General features: G+C 34.9%; 1 protein-coding gene across 2 annotated transcripts in view; it reads right to left on the bottom strand.

The window, feature by feature from the left end:
* LOC129002295 (WAS/WASL-interacting protein family member 1-like) overlaps positions 1-17,915 on the bottom strand; it is a 56,095-nt gene that overhangs the window by 24,583 nt on the left and 13,597 nt on the right. Inside the window, exons 2-6 of one of the 2 annotated variants that reach the window (XM_054429985.1) lie at positions 10,919-11,106; positions 7,303-7,485; positions 4,963-5,018; positions 3,037-3,135; positions 235-966 (exon numbers count right to left, since the gene is read on the bottom strand). In XM_054429985.1, the coding sequence (XP_054285960.1) occupies positions 235-966; positions 3,037-3,135; positions 4,963-5,018; positions 7,303-7,485; positions 10,919-11,093 (1,245 nt within the window). In that variant the 5' untranslated portion in view covers positions 11,094-11,106. The remainder of the gene's footprint in view (positions 1-234; positions 967-3,036; positions 3,136-4,962; positions 5,019-7,302; positions 7,486-10,918; positions 11,107-17,915) is intronic. The other variant, XM_054429986.1, reaches the window with a different exon arrangement.

Raw genomic sequence — 17,915 nt, 5'->3', positions numbered from 1 at the left:
GCCTCCTCAGGTACCAAAAATAGCCACTTTACATTTTGACGACCAACTTGCACAGGAAAGCACACGGACACACCAATGTTGAAGCATATAGCCAATAGAAAGTTTTACCATTGAAGACTCTGCCTCCTCAGGTACCAAAAAATAGCCACTTTACATTTTGACGATCAACTTGCATTGGAAAGCACACGGACACACCAACGTTGAAGCAAAGAGCCAATTGAAAGAATTTGTTACCGTTGAAGATTCTGCCTTCTCAAAAGTTGAAGATAGACGAGGTCTCTGGATCTTAAACTCAACAGGAGTAGAGGGTGCTAAAGTGGATGGTTTGGGTCTCGGAGAGGTGGGTAATGGGGGTAGATACTGGTTCTGAGGAAGATTAGATTTTGTCATAGATGAGTCTCTGTAACGATTGTACTCATTACGGTTTGGCGAGGGGGAAGGAGACTGGTAGTTGTTCACATTAGGTGACTGAATCGGAGCGATAGTGAACAATGGGCGTTTTGAAAGCGGCTTCTCCGAGCGTACAGTGTCTGTAGGTCTTAGGGACACACGAGACGGGAAAGTGCCAAAGGAGTTGAGACCTAGCTCTTTTGATGTTGGAGGAGGGGGAAACTTGAAAACAGGTGACTGAGGTGCAGGAGCAAACCGTGGGGGAGTTTTAGCATTTGGAAAATTTATTGGTGTCAAAGTAAATTTGATATCAGATGACTTGATGTCTGTAGTATCTGTGGTGTAGGCATTTTGAGGTTCAATGTTTGCCAGGGAATACATAGATTTTGAAAGAGATGTTTTCACCAATACCCCATGCTCAGTAGAGGGGTTTTCAGAACTGACATGTGACAACACTCTAGGTCTAGGGATGATCTGTGGCTTGTAAATCTGAGGAGAAACTAATTTGTTGTAGGAAATAGACTTCTTGCGATCCTCTTGATTCAATTTTGACTTCGATCCTAAAAAAGAGATATCCTACAAAAGAAAACAAGTGATGTTGTATAGTAATAAATAATAGAATTATTTTACAAAACTGTATTAAAATGGAGTGTTTTTTTTTTTTTAAATAAGGGCCGATTTTGCGTATAAATCCGTATTTTGCTTGTTTGTAAGCAGCAACGAGGCTCCTCACCACTTACTAGCATCATTTGTGAACAGGATGACACAAATTACAGCTCTGTAGCTGTCACAATTTGTGTCATTCTGTTCACAAACGATACCAGTAAGTGGCAAGGAGCCTCGTTGTGGTTTACAAGGGAATTACGGATTCTTATGCAAACCAAACTGCCCTCGTAATAATGATCAGTAGAAACATAACATACTCTCATTCTCCCCAGCACAGAGAATTAGGATAGACCCTAGACTGGCTGTATTTTTGCTTCGTTAGTCCTAGTTATTTTATATACCACTTCTAAACAAACTGTAGTTTTAGCGAATTTCCCATATCGGGTACAAACGTGTAAACCTACGTTTATTCGAACGAGTTCGCGATCTAGCATAATCGGACCATGGGAACAGGGGTTTATGGGGGGTTTTATGGGGTAAAAATGTGTTTTTCCCATTTTTTACCCTAAAAACAAAAAATTTTGCAATTTATTTCTAAACCGTTTTGTAGAGCTTAAAAAAAGAAATAATTTAGTATATTGAAGCGCTGTTGTATGCCTAACGGTCACGGAGAAAATTCATTAATAGTTTAATTTAAAATTCCCATGTTATTCTTATGGAGAAAATAAAAATTGTTGTAGTTTACTTGTTTATGGATATATATTGATAAAATTTGGCAACTTTATTTATTTCATCCCATACTATTCACGTATGATCAAAAAACACTTTTTACCTTCCCCGTAGCAGCAAACCTAAGCACTTGTTAAATCTAATGTTATTTAAATAGGGAATAAATATGTCTTATTTATGGAAATATTTGAGTAAAAATGTAATCAGACAAGTTGAAATTCGCTTAGTCTGCAGGTTTGCTGTGGCGGGGGTATTTTAAGTTTTAACTATAAAAGTTTGTACTAAACAACCCAAGTTTTACTTAACCCTTAATGGACGGCCTATAATAATATGTAGACATGAAATGAAAAAAAGAAAAAAAAAACTAGTCGTAATAATCAGCGGATATTGCACAGTATCAATTTTTTAGTGTTGATGAGCAGAATCAATTTCTGCTCACAATTTCGAGGTTTAAAGTTACAACATTTACATTAAATAGAGAAAATTATGATAATTGTGGGTAATTAACAGATCAGGGAAAGGAATACAGTAACATCCTTCCTAATCTCCTGCCTTTGTGTCTGTGAGGACTGAGTATGTGTGCGTGAGCCTTCCTGGTGTTGAGGAGCACTTCCCTATTGCTAAAGGTATAGAACATAATTCATACAGTTTTTCACAAATGCAATTACTATTTGACAGGCAGGTTTGTGGCTATAAACTACTATAAACTAGTAAAACAGGTCAAAAAAGTAATCTTAGAAAAATAAGATGTTGAAAATGACTTAGATATATCATCTTTCAGTCATGCCATAAATGTGAAATTGTAATCAATATTTTGGTATTGTACCTAGATACCTCTGTAAACAGAAACATTGTTATAATGCTAGTGTTAACTATGGTAAATTTTTCACAAACACTATTGATGGAGAGTTAGGTTAGGTGCTGAATAAGATGTGTATCTCACTCCAAAACTTTTCCTGAATAAACTAATAACCATATGAAAATATAATATAAAAACCGGTCATCATCTGTCAATACACTCAAAGTATTCGCAACACAAACATGTTTAGTTAAAACGTAGCATAAACATCAAACCGGTATGAGGGCCAAAGTATATTTTGCTAAGATAAACTCAGGTTTTATTCACATCGAAACTTTATCTCTACTTTTAGACAATAGTCATTCAAGCATCCAAACATTGTTTCCAGCTATAAAATTAAGTGTGAAGAACTCAGTTTGAAATTGTATTATTAAACGTGTAAAAACCTGAGTATTTTAAGCTATAATTTTAGTTGGTATAAAACTAAGTCTGGCCTCACGCTGGTTACAGACCTGAGGCATGGTAGGCTTCTGATTAGCAGGTGGTGGCTTGGGAGGAGGACCTCGATTTTTTATGTCGACGTTGAACTGCTTCCTTGGTTGGTCTGTTTTCTGAAACAACATTTAGGTGTAATAATCCCAAGTCTAATGATTTCTATTCCCATTACTATATGGACACAAGTTACAACGTCTTTCTGATCCGTAATTTGTTTCAATCCTCAAATGTTTAGTGTTTTACACTAAACACTCGATTAATAAACAATACCCACCAAAGTGGAAAACCCATATGAGCAAACAAAAAATGAGCTTCACTCTATACATTTTAACACAAATACTATAAAGATAGGTCTTTTCTTTTTTAAGAGCTTGGCGACATATATTAGGCCTACCTTACATTTGCATGTCCACCCAGGCTCCAGAGACCTGTGTGTTTTTAAAGTCTTAGGTCTGCAACCCACTTAATTGAACATGACATGACAACATTTCTCTTTCAGATGATATCTTTATGGAGGGTAGAACTCATGTGTTTAGAAGCACATGATCAGGGAGGGGTCTTGGGTTTCATTCTATGGTGTTTTATCACAAGATGATATTCACCAGACCATTGGAAGACAGTGAAGAAATGCTTGTAGAAATGTGACTGTTGCAAATGTTGAGTGCACCAGTTGAATTTAACCTCACAATTACTGTGGTAGTGGTGGACAGTTAATTTTGCTGTTGGGTTGATTTATTACCACTAGTGTTTTGTGGTGTGACTCTGTGTGTTGTTAAAGCTGTGTGTCATCAAATAGCAAGTGCACAGCAGACAGATGTACAGTATAAGGAGCAGATGATTGTCAGTACAAGCGGATAGCTTGACCTTGGAGCTCTCGATGGCCATTTCTATGTTTTGCTTCCATTTAGTTTTGTCAAATGAGCTGTGATGTACGAGGGTCGTCTCAAAAGTAAGTTACACATTTGTTTTAAATCACAGCGTCGAGCGCTAGAAAGCTGGGAGTTGCGGGGAATTTTCGTCTGGATGTAGTGGCAACACTGTAAACGTCGCGGCCGCCTATGGCACTCGCCCCTCCAGTATCGCTCCGGCCATCATGGAGACACCACTTGTTCCCACCGCCGATTGTGAAATCCGTGCAGTAATTAGATTTTTGACTGCCAAGAATAAAAATGCGATCGAAATTCATCGAGAATTGTGCAGTGTTTATGGTGAAAATGTGATGTCTAGGCCAATGGTTTCCCGCTGGCGTCAATCGTTTATTGATGGACGAAAATCGTTACACGATGAACGACGAAGTGGCCGCCCGTCCACTTCCCGCGCTTTGACGGTTGTTGAAGATGTCCGCAAGGTCATTGACACCGATGGGATGTTTTTGGCCATCCACCTTACTCTCCTGACTTGGCTCCAAGTGATTTTCATCTCTTCCCGGAGTTGAAGCGGCATTTAGGCGGGGAGCGCTTCGAAAACGAAAACAAACTGAAACGGGAGGTGGAACAATGGCTAACCAAAATGGCGGCAGAGTGGTATGATGCTGGACTAAAAAAACTGTTGCTACGTTATAAAAAATACCTTGAAAAAGATGGCTACTACGTAGAAAAATAGTCTATGTATGCATCTTTTAAAATATACCCTTTTCAAACCAAATTTGGCTTTTTTATTTATTTTGGGAATAGGTGTAACTTACTTTTGAGACGACCCTCGTATCAAAAACAATAATGGGGAACCTACTGCAGAGAAAAATCGTCAGAAATAGTAATAAACAGTGCATTTCAACGTATTAGACTGAAGAAATATAATTTAAAAAATTTTCTTGGGATTATTTGAGGTTAAATGTAACATAAATTAAGAGGCATCTATTGACTACGGATGATCCGCCGCCCAGTTGATCCGCCCAGTTGATCGAGGTTCTACTGTGCTAATAAAATATTTAAAAATGAACTTACTCCTGAAGTGCTAGTTGCAGAGGGCAGAGACGTAAGAGACTGAGAGTTGTTTTGACCTGTTGACAAAATATTTCAACTTACTTACTGGTACGATTTACAAAGATTCTATTACAATGATTGTAGGATGAATTAGACTTTGTTAATAAATAACCATAGGCCTAGACAAAAAAAATCTGAGAATTTTATCTAAGGCTGACAAATGTCTGTTAAAATTTGAAACTGTTGAACTGAAACTCTTAACCCATTGGCGCCGACTTATGAGTGCCGCTCATGTCACCGCTACGCAGCGCCATTAGTTATTTTATTATTATAATTTCCCCCTTATTGTGTCTTCTTACTTTTATTATGTTTATAAATATCTTGCTTCTTGTTTTGCGTATTTACTCAATTATTTTTGCAAAAAAAACAAAAAAACAAACAATGTTGTGTTGCCATGGAAACAAGATATAAAAAAAAATCTGCTGCGATAAGGTAAACAAACAATTTTTTCCCCATGTAACTACTTATAAAAGTACACAACTTGTGATTTTTCTACGTAGGGAATCAATTGAACTTTATCTTGAAATTTGTAAATCAAGTTTACTTTGAAAAATCTGTTTTAAAATTTGTATTTTTATAATCTTTATATTTTTTTTTTGTTTGTTTTACACTTTGACTATTCAACTACCACTTTTTTTGTAGACAATTTCACTGTGAACAGAAGGTGAAAGAATTATTAATTTATTACCTAAGGTTTTCTTTCTATAACAATTAGAGTAAAAGTCTACATATAAGGGAAAGTTAATTTGCAACAGAGGGGGCTGCAGGCAGTGCATTAATTCCTTCCCCAATGGGTTAAGTGATACGACTGTGTTTTCCAAGCAAAATGTCTAGTCACTGATACAAGTGCAAGTATATATCATTATTATACTTTCTGAAATGTAAAACATATCTAGGACTAGTCCTAGGGTGAAATATCGGTGTTATGTTGGAGAACTATTTCTTTGTTTCTACAAGTCCCTAGAACATAATTTTCTCAAGTAGCCTAAGTTAACTGAACTTAATCCTTTGAAAAATTATTAAAAGTCAAATATATAATATGTCAACATTCACATTTAAAATTTTCAATCTGACTAATAAAGATCCAACAATTGTTAGGAATTACAAATTGATGTAAATAAATACCTCAATAAGTTTTGAATATTGATATTATGAGGTTTTACCTTAGCAATCCTAATGTTGTCTATCCAACAATATCGATTTCAAACCCAAAGGTTCATCATAAGTCGGGATCTAGGTTAAGACCTCATAGTATCAATTGTTTACGGTATTTTAAACAATCCAGAGGTTATAATGATTGGTAGTTTTTCAATTGTTGTCCTGTTTACTATCTTAGTATAGCAATCTACTGGTGATAGAAATTAAAAGGATTTTTTATCTGTAGGCCTATTTATATTTCAGATTGAAAACTCTTTATTAGCAACCAAACTTATCAGTTGACTTCGATCAGAATCAAATAACCAATATAAATCAAACTTGTCAATGTAAAGTGACAAAAATTATACTTGGTTGCATAATTAAAAGATTATATCAGTGGAGCTCATGCTTTAATGGATCATATTATTGCGTTTAACAGACTACCGTATACCATCTCTTAAACAACCCTGGATCAACCATAATAGGCCTAGTCCAGACAAAAAATAGAGGTTGGTTTATCCGTTTGATAATAAGACTGGTTGGGTTAGCTTAACAAACCTTTTTAGACATTCTAGAGACTATTGTTCCAATTATTATTAAAGTAATAGATAAAACAAGTGTGCTGGTTTGGTTTTGTTTTGAACAACACAGGGAAAATAAATAGGAAAAAGGATTGACTAATTTGTAAATCACTTAAACTTTTAGAGTATGTTATGATTAAACTAAGACCTAAAAGACATTACCGATGGCATGTGTGTATTTATAAAATGCAGTGATTTTAAGTCTGGAAAAAATTTTACTTTGTATATCTTTGTTCAAGAAGAAATTCCTATTTTCAAGATTACAATGTGGAGTACAGTAGTATAAGAGATTGTTTTAATAAGGGACAGTTGGTTTGTTCAGGTAATACAAGTAGGTACCAGTACTTGATCACTTTCATTGTTAAGTTACTTGGGCTATGTTAGATACAAAACATGCTGAGTATTGCATTAAAATTATAACAATGACACATTTATTTCTAAAATAATTTAAATATTTAAATGCCCACTATAATTGACCTATTATGTCATTTGACCAACGCTTGATCTCCCATGCGGGTTTTGTTAAGAGAGGATATACTGTACATGTGTGTTCAGGGTAGGTGAATATGGTAAAATAACTCACCAATATCAACTCCTGTTGGCTTCAGTTTGGGCATTCCCTGGGCGAACAAGCCGGCCAGTCCGTTGTTACGTCCCAACGTGGCTGAGCCATTGACTATCCCATTACTGCGGGGACTGCTGCCAACACCGCCACCTGAACTGCCTCCACTGCTGCCACTACTCCCACTCGACGGTCGTGTGGTCCCTGTAACAGTCGCATAGCAGTTAAATCTTACAGGTTGAAACATCAGGTTGTCAATGATGTCCATTCCAACTTTTTCAATCAGTCTCATTGTGTAGACGTTATACAACTTTTAATAAATAAATATTTTTAATTTATTTTAAATTTTGGGTTTATTATCACCATTGCATTTTTTATTTTATTTTAGGGAGGGAATGATCCAAACCCTGATATTGTTCTATTTGACATTGATTTTTACTTTCTTCCCCTCTACATATATATAGAGAAAATATTGTTTTTGTCAAAACTTTTGAATTTGAGTTTTGAGTGGGTATGTCAATTTTGGGTCCCCCTGAACCCCAAAAAGTAGTTTTCGAAGTGATATGTGGGTGAGTGGGGGTGTGTTTGTATAGTGCTATGATCCAAATTCGAATGACATTTAGTATGTGGACACTTATCCATGACTCTAGTTTTTTTTTTGTTTTAGATTTTTAATGGTTATTTTCCCATAAAATAACAGAAAAATCTAATTTTCACAAAAACTTATCAAACTATTTTGATTAAAATTTTGTATGTTATGGTCCTTTTAACCTAACAAAATAGTGCAATCCCCAATGAAGTTAAAATTACAGTTAAAAAGTTATTAAAATGTTTGTGAATTTCCCGGTAAAATATCATAGTTAGTCCCATCGCTTCATAATAAGGGTTGTTGACAAGCTAATGGGAGAAAGTATGTGTCAGTTAACACCGTCTTAAGAAAACGATAATTTAAAGCAGCACTAAGTAGGTAACTTGATTAAAAACTAGGTTATTTTTATTAAGAAACTGGACTTTACCATGGAATGGATGGTCAAATTTACTATATTGTACCCAGTGCTCGATTTGCGGGAAAACGCGGCGCAACAGAGTTCCGATACCTCTCTTTCGGAAAGCCCTGAGGTTGACTAATACGGTATTAAATTTAGAGTCTGAGTAACTTTTCATCTATGGACTGGAGGGAAAGAGAAATAATTGATAGCATATCTGAGTTGGAAACTGAGTGACGTTTGAAATAATGACAGACAAACAGCAAATTTATCATCACATATACATTAAGGAAATTAAATAAGCCTACAATCACATATTCCCACATATTCTTAAACTTGCCAAAAATAAATTTGTTTATTCTTTATGCTACATAATTTTTATGTTAGTTTTGAATGTTTGATATGCTCTTGCAACCAAGTGGCTTTAAATATTTAACTTGAAGAGGAAAACCTGAAAACAGGAAACCGTAACACAATGCTAAATCATACATTTCTGAATAAATTACATCACATGACCTTAATAAATATAAATCTTACTTGTTGAGAGAAAATAGGTAGGTTTCCTGATAAAGGCAAAGTAAACAATTGATAATCAATTATGAGGTGTTACTTGTTATCTTATTTCAGTCAATGTTTGTACAATGAAACTAAGCTAGAAACTGCTATCACCTCAATTTCAAACCAATCCTTTAAAACATTGAGTGGTAATCAGTTCCAAAATTTACTTAATAAAGTAAGCTAGGAATTAATAATTAAATGTTTATTCTGGATGATGATTGAAATAAATTAATTTATCCTGCTTTTGAATACTTTAACAAATATTTAGTCTGAATAGTATTAGTTAATATTTCATTAGTAGTTTTAAAAGTGAAATTTCTTTAACATGACGTGATGAAAAATTCTAATTTTAGCCTAATTTAAAATTTTATATTTTCTTTGTTATTTTTTTTTATTTTAAAATTAAATTCTATGGGCTATATAGAAATTAAAGCTTGTAAATTAGCTTGTTTGTATTAGGTAATGATTAACAAGTTAAATGAAGCTTGCTTTTTAAGTTGATTTAGCTTTAGCTGCAAATCTGTTATAATTTAGACTGTATTTAAAGACAAGTACATTTTCACATGGATTATTTTACAGCTTTGTTTCAGAAGACACCATTAACAAATAAAAACAGATTGTAACAGCTCTAATTACGTAGAAATTATCTAAAATATTATCAATAAGCATTGTGAGTGATAATTCTTCTGTAAAACTAATACACAGACTAATATTCGGAGTGTCAAGCAAGTCATGAAAATAAAATTCAAGGTTGATTCCAGACGGTTTTCATGGATCCAAGTACAAATGGATGTTCAAGTCAAACTTCCCTTTTAAATAGGAAAACTAACTTATCAGTACCCATTTCATGAAGGCGGTATGGCTAGAAAATAACGGGACTGGGTTTCTGTGAGGGAAACCGTGCAAGCCTCAAGGTTAAGCACCATATTGCTGAGTGGCCTGACATCCCCTCTCCACATTCCAGCTAGTTGGATGAGCTTAGCTTGCTCAGTCGGGCCTCAGCCTTCGTTCCTGTTGGACCTTGGATGTGCCACTCGTCGGAAAAATGGTAGGCGTCTTAATTGAGCAACATAAATGCACAACAGAAACTTATTCTCTCTTACAACAAGTGTTTAGGGAAGAATGTATGACACGTACTACAGTAGTTTTTGAATGATATAAGCATACATATAAGCAAATATAAGCACGATATAAGCAAAATTTGTTGGTTATAATATTTTTTTAAATAGAATTTATAATTGGCTAATTCAAAACCCTTTTTACAGCCTAAGAGGCTTTATCAAGTGCAATTTTGAATCCGTCAAGATCGACGATTGAGTATCCAAGTAGTTGCCGAGACTGTAGGAATTGACAAAGAATCAGTTCTGCAAACATTACATGAACATTTTAATATGAGAATAGTGTGTTCCAAAATGGTAACAAAAATCCTCATGCCGGTACAAAAGGAGTCAAGGATGGAAATCTGTTATGACATCTTAAAAAACATTAGGGAGATCCTGAACTATTGGAAAGAGTTATTCACAAGTGACAAATCATGGGTTTTTACCTATGACCCAAAAACCAAGCGACCACCAAAGCTTGGCTCGGAAGAGTCCGAATTCACTACAAATGAAGAAAGCTTGAATGTCAAAATCAAAATTCAAGGCCATGATGAATTTTTTTTGACATCCATGGAATTCTGATGTAAATTGGGTTCCTGAAGGTCAAACAAAGAATAAAGAATACTATCTTGGGGTATTGGCCACCCTCCGTGAGCGAGTGTGAAGAAAGCGACCAGAGTTGTGGAAGAACACGTTGTGGATTCCGTCATCAGGACAAAGCCCCAGCCCACACTGCACTGGTGATTAAGACATTTTTGGCCAAGCATGAGATCCCTGTGTTGGAACATCCACCGTACACACCAGACTTAGCAGTTAGCTCCGTGTGATTTTTTATGTTCCCAAAAGTGAAGGAAGCGTTGAAGGGGACCAGAAGCGATGGAGACTTTGAACATGCTATGACTTAAAACACTGTATATGTCGAAAATTTGAATGGAAAGGTGGAATCAATATCTGAAGGGAGAATCAATATCTTCCAATTGATATAATAGTTACCAGCAATAAACGGTCCACTCTTGTCGTTGGTGACAGTCTTGCGTAGAGTGGCCCCTTGTCGGATGCTCTGCAGCAGAAGGCCCCGTCCATCAGAGGCTGCTGCAGGCGGAGGGGCAGGAGCAAACGATGGGGGTGGAGGTGGGCCCGGCGGTGGTGGTGGAGGGGGGAACGGCATCCTGCGACCTCCTCTGTAACATGCACAACAATATAATAACAGAGATAATTTCTTCACAAATGTCTTTTTTCCCAAAAACAAATATCAAATCGCAAAACTTTTGGGTTGCAGACTCGTTTTTAGGCCCGTGTTTTATTTTCCTTTTCATTTTGCTTATCATGGGGTAAATTATGGCAGGGTTGTATTGTTGAAGATTTTTTCATTCTTATATTTTACTCATAATTAGAAAGTCACACATTATAAATTATGCATATTTCAAAATGTAGGCTAATACGCTAATACTAAATCAATGTCCTGTAATATTTTGTTATCTATCTATATCTATAAAAGAGGAACTATGTATGCATGTATGTGTGTATATACGTTATGGACTCCGAAACCGCTCAGCAGATTGTAATGAAACTTTCAGGCATTATTAAGCATCTTTCAAGGATGGCTCGAGTGAAGTTTGGTGCAGATTCGTCAAAAGGGCTCTGCCCCAGAGGGTTTTAAGTGGGCCAATGTCAGACTTTTTGATCTACAATGTTTAAAAATAAATATAATTTAAAAGCAGATGTTTACTTTCACCAACTGTTTTGTAGGTTTGAATAATCACAACATTCTGTATTAGCATTAGTCATGATTTGAAATAGTGCCACAGTGTTTCTACAGAGTGCAGCACAGAAAACTATTTTACTTTTGAATAAGTCCAAATGTATTACACCCCAATCGCAGCACACCTGTGCACTTAACAACGTTTAAATTCTCCAATGTCGAATATTAAAACATAAAAACCTTTATCAAAGTATTATAAACAATAAAAGGGATGACAAATGCTTTAATATTTTTATCTTTCTACACAATGTAAAAGGCAAAGCCCTCACTGACTCACTCACTCACTCATCACTAATTCTCACACTATCCATTTAGCTAGGAGGCAGGGACGGGGGGCGTCGTCCTGTAATCCAGCTACTTACTAGGAGGTCACGAATTGTGGATATTTATAGGGATGCACTGTGGATGCGATGCTCCCTGGTGTGGATTAACGTCCGTGCTAGTGAGTACTACGACTATCCGCAGTACTATCCTAATAATTAGACCAATTTGTTAATTACGAGGAAAAAATGTGGTTCGGATTCCACAATAAACTGTAGGTCCCTTAGTTGCCATTAGCTGTATGGGCTAATAATTAAATAAAAAGCTGTGTCTAAGGAACATGTCGGCCTTAGTCACTAACAAGACTACAAGATCGCGCCACTCATCCTACACTCATCCTTCACTCATATTTGGGTTAAAATATGCACGTAGAAGCGTCCCCATCTTAAATAATTGATAATTGATTGATTGATTGAGGCTGAAATTCGGTACACTGATTCTTTGGGCATTAAATAGGAAAACTAAGTAGTTTTTATTCTGATCGGCCTTTCGGGCTCCGCCCCAGTGGCTCTGGAGAGTTTCCCATGTTAACCTCATGATTTTCCATATTTAAAAGGAATTAATGAATCTTAACAGCTGTTTCAATTAAACAAGTTGGTTCTGTTCTATGATGTTCAAAAGCATTAAAGTTAAAAGGATTTAACAACAGGGTGCATCACTATTATTTTTTTTTAAATGTATGACCACAGCTAATTGCAACCAAAAGGTGAGTGAGCGTAGCGAACGAACATCAACCTGGAGGCGGGTTAGCGTAGTGAACAAGCTAACCTAAAGGCAAGTTAGCGCAGCAAAAGAGCTCCAACCTAAAGGTGAGGGAGCGTAGCGAACGAACTTCAACCAGGACGTGATTGAGCCATGCTAATACTTATGAAGTTAGAAACTACTTAGAAAGTTACTTAACCAGAAAGAAGACATTGAATCAGTGTTGTATACGGCTGGGAAACTTAAATGTATTAATGATCGTCGCCAATAGCTTAGAAACAAGGTTCCACTCATTGACAGCGCTTCAATGGCAGTTGTGTAAAGTGTAAAGTAAAAAATCACAACTGCAGTGGGTGATTGTAACAGAGGTTTACGGATGATGCTAAACTCGATTTTCCAATGTGTCACTTTCTGTTTCTACCATTGACTATATATAGTCAATAGTTCCTACTCACCGTGTGATGCAATCGCTGGACCATACAGCCAATAGGCCCATAGCTCATCTCTTGGATACGTACGCTTACCCAATTATTTATAACAACCTTTTCGACGACGATCCTTGATACCGGTACTTTTCCTTAGAATAGGGTACACGGCATACCTAGGTACTTAAGAAATAAAATTACAAACGTCCAAAAACCCAACATTGTGTGATTTTTGTCACATTTCCTTCTAATGTTATTAGATATACCAATCATTGTTTAGGAAATACGTAATCTATTAAATAACAGAAAGTTGTTGTATAAGATTTTTTTTCAAACTGACGCCAATAAGTTTACATTAAGAGTGGTTTACAATTAAAGCAATTAATGGGAAATAACTTTGATTGCCGATAACTTTTTACGACGAGAAAATCCAAAACCAAGAGATCAATAACCTTGATTTACGCATATAATTGGTCGGATGTACTATAGTTCTTAACTGTAAACGTTGGTTTTTGGTACGGTACTGGTTCTTTTCCTTTGAACCGTTGGTAGCAGCAAGAATCATTTTTACGTACCAACAGATCACTGTAATTTACAAATTAGTTTTTGTTGGTGTTGCACCTTATTTATTAAAGGTGTATTCAATTTAATTGATGTCATAACTGTATAAGTTTTGTTTTTTCTGTCTGGATTCCAAAATGTTAGTTTATGCTAAGAAAACAATAACGTATTTTAGTAAAACATTTATTCAGCAAACCATCATGAATTGTTCAAACACTTTGAACGTTGTTTATGTATCAATAGTTCGTGGTCTATTTTGGTAATTTTTATTATAAATTACCAATCTAAATCGTCTATAGTACTGTACTTCATTTCATATAGCAAACCGATTCATATAGCATTTCGACAGAATTTCGGGTCATCTTCGGTCCAAGCAAATATAAATTGTTATGAAAAAATTTTATGACATTAACAAAGATTTCAAATAGCCTACTAATTTTATACGTACTTTGTTATGCTTAAAGCGTAGCAAATTCCCTAATTAAGTTCTGTATTTTTGTGTGTATGTCTGTTGGTAACGCATTAATGTCCTTATTTCTCAGTGTTTCACGGAAAGGACAAGAGCACCTTGATAATGAAAATTTCAACCCAAATAAACTGTTAAATTGTGAGGTTGAGGTAGTACCTTAAATACTTTTAACCATTGTGGAAAGTAACTTTCAATCATAGGCCTAACTTAGGGCTATGCCTTAAATCTATAAAGCATTTTTTAGTGTAATTTAACATATGGACCAACAAGATCCAGGTGACATTTGATTGCGAAGCATTAGTTTTGGCTTGAAACTGTCAGATACTGTATTTGCGAAGGTTTATATATACAATAATAGTTTTGTCAGCATATCTGAAAGTATGCAACTGCTGTGCTTAATATAAGAAGGTTTTAACTGACTATGATAAGATCCCCGTGCGTAGAACGGGCACACAGCTAGTATTATTAGCCTATATAGGTAGTGGGTTGATTGATCAGGAATTTATTAGATAAAAACCCGGTTTTAGAACATTAACTCTTTATACTAAGCTACTAATAACTACAAATCTGTATTAATTTGTTTTCGAGATTTAAAGATATTATTTTTGCATCATTTACAAAGCTGAAGACTTAAAATGTCAAAAAAGTCAATAACTAGGGCCTATAAAATTCAGGGAAAACAAACTACAGTATAAAAATGTTGGTTTGCAATGAAACATAATTTTGCTATTTTTGTGCTAAGAAGACAATCATGTAGTTTTTGATATTTTTATCTAAAGAACCTAGCTAACAAAAAAATTAAAACCAAAAATACAATTCTAAACCAACAATTAAAAATCACAATTACTGAACCAAAATCAATATTTATTTTTAATCCTTGATATCAAATATTTTAATTTAAAAAGTCTAGCCTAAGTAGCCTACACCACAACAGCTAAAAGTTAATTTCACAATTTTAATCAAAAATTCTAAACAGTTGTTATTAGTGTTGAAAATTATTTAAAATTCTGAACCTTTATAAAGAAAGGCAGACATGGTCACAGACCTTTGGCAAAAGTGAAACCTTGAGGTCAGTATGTAGCTAAAGTCAGTGTCCAGCATACAAATCACATTTGCCCAACCTCACTGACTCAAGGTGAGCTCACAGCTATGTCATCAACACATCAGGTTACATAAACAATACATTGGAATATGTTTGATTCAGCAAACTGTTTTAGCAATATAAAACTTTATTATTTATAACGTTTTACAAATAGTAGATCTATTTGTATTGGCTAGCTATTGTGGAATGTCAATATTAAGCTAACATACAACTGTGAGACAAAATTTAATAAATTAAGATTGCTATCGTCTGGATTATTTATATATTTGTAAAAATTGCTCCTTGTGAGGAGTTTTCCTTCTAAATTATATACAAAATGTAACTTTCTTAATGTTTCTTGTTCAGTAAAGACTACTTTTACATTTATTTGTTTAGATCTATTTTTAGGGGGGCCACCAGTTGACCGACAAGATACTTGGTCGTCTTGCCACTAGACCGTCTTTTTTAATTAAATAGATAAATACTGAAAACCAGTACGTCGACAAGTTATTTCATCGTCAGTCCAGTTGACCGGCCTGTAAATCTAAATTATTATATACGAGAAACCAACTTGTCGTCAATCCTCCCGACCGACTTACCACTTGCTCGTCTTTTAGGTGGGGATGTGTTGAGCGGCAGTGCCAGCGGCGCGCGCAGCTGTGGAGGGCACTGCAGGCGTACCAACTTCTGTATCTTGTAGCGGCGGTTTTCATTCCGACGATTTTCAGCTATCACAATGCAGCGGACTAGCGAGGTTCTTATTACGTGTAATTGTTTGTTTCTCAATCGATATTTTGTTATACACAGTACAGTGAATATAAATAGGCCTATATTAGTTTACTTCAATGAAATAAATGTTTTATTTAGCTAAATAAATAAAAATACGCCGATTGAACAAATAAAATTGTTACAGACAACAGGAAATCCTTAATATGATCAAAAAAGTGTTTATCTTTATTAAAAAATTACTGAAATTTGTAAACTTACTGCTGGCGACAAGGGTGGTGCCATACATAGGTTTATCAATAAATAAGATAAACATGGACAACCTTATGCAGCTATAAGTCAGGAAACATTTGTAGAAACATTAAAAAGCAATACCAATTTATGAAATATGATAAAATATTTACAGGAAATGTTGATTACTGTATATACATCGTGAGTATCTCCAGCAGTTACACACTGGTGATCTTCGAGTTGACTCTTTTAAACTCATTGATTATTACTTTTTTTCGTTTTGAAATAAATTCTGTATTACTTTGAAATTGCTCGAATTCGAGCAACATGTACACGAGTTTGAATATTAAATTAACTAACATATTTATGTAATAGGAGGGTCAAATATTGTTAACAGTGGTGAGGTAACTACCGTTACATTTATTCAATTGAGAGATAAATACAAATTGATAATACCGGTTATTTAAAGCTTTGTTGTCTATTTTTCCCTCTCTTAAAAAAATAAAATAAAGAATGAATTTAGTCTTTTGGTGACATTAGTTTGTACTATTTATCCTTAAATGACACTGCTGTCTTGGTAAGCAATAGTTATCTCGGTAAACTATTTATTTGCTGAAGTGCACAGTGTGCTACTTAGCCTGAGAAACATCTTTTGTTTTATGATTTTGTTGTAGGCCTATTGAAAACCTTGTCTAGAAGGAATTCCCATTGCCTGTGTTACCGGGGAGAAGTTTTTCTTAGTAAAGTCTGTAGACGTCTTCGGTTTTACACAGAAACATGTAATTATAATTGAAGAAGTACATGTTTTATCCTCTCACGTTGTTGCGTGGACAATACTATGGTGATTCAATTCTGTGTACTTCAATTGTCTAACTGGCCCTAACTGACGCATCCTTGTTTTTTTTTTACTAAATAATGTAGTCTTTACTTCCGTGGATCTTTGCGTTTTATTGTTTAACTGTCCTCAAGTAAGTCTGTGTTCTGAGTAAGTACTTCAAATGCACGGCACTACTGTATATTCAGATTTTCTAATGAACTATCATAGATAAAAGGAGTATAGACATGTATGTATGACAGAGTATGTCTACTCCTTTTATCTATGGTACTATTTCCAAGTTCATCTGGACGACCCTGCAAATCGTTTCTATTAAAAAAAATTGTATTTGGTTTATGTTTATGAACTTGTATGAGTGTTGTTAACTAAAGCTAAATTCACATCAAATTAATTAATTTAATTTATTTTAATAGTATTTCTAATTAATTTCAGTTTTAAGAACATATAGTAAATAAATCCTTGTTGAAACGGCTGTACTATCCATGCAATTATTGTCAAACTATATGTTCAAAGATTCCTGGACGGCAATGTTATAATACTAGTTGGAGCAGAGGTACTGGATCTAGGGTTAATACAGTTTTGTGACGTGTAAGGTATATCACTGCAGAAGTAGTTAGCTCAAGAATTATGACGCGGATGACAAAGATTGGTAGCTTTTGCTATAATTATAAAAAAAACCAAGTACATAAAATCATTCACAGTTTTTTTTTCACAGTCTATTGAATAGCCTGCAGTTAAGTTCACTCTAATGAAGAATATAGACGTGGCCAGAGTTCCAAACGATTTAAGCAACAACTGTTTACATGAACTATCCTATATGTAAGTTTTTTTTTTATAGTGTGCAATGTACTTATTGAATTTTCATTAGTAATATATC

Source organism: Macrosteles quadrilineatus, unplaced genomic scaffold (assembly GCF_028750875.1).
Source record: "Macrosteles quadrilineatus isolate MER2022 unplaced genomic scaffold, UCM_ALF_1.0 Scaffold_9__3_contigs__length_116548681, whole genome shotgun sequence".
Lineage (NCBI taxonomy): Eukaryota > Metazoa > Arthropoda > Insecta > Hemiptera > Cicadellidae > Macrosteles > Macrosteles quadrilineatus.
Note: the sequence above shows the minus strand (reverse complement) of the source record. Positions and strands in the feature narration are given on the sequence as shown.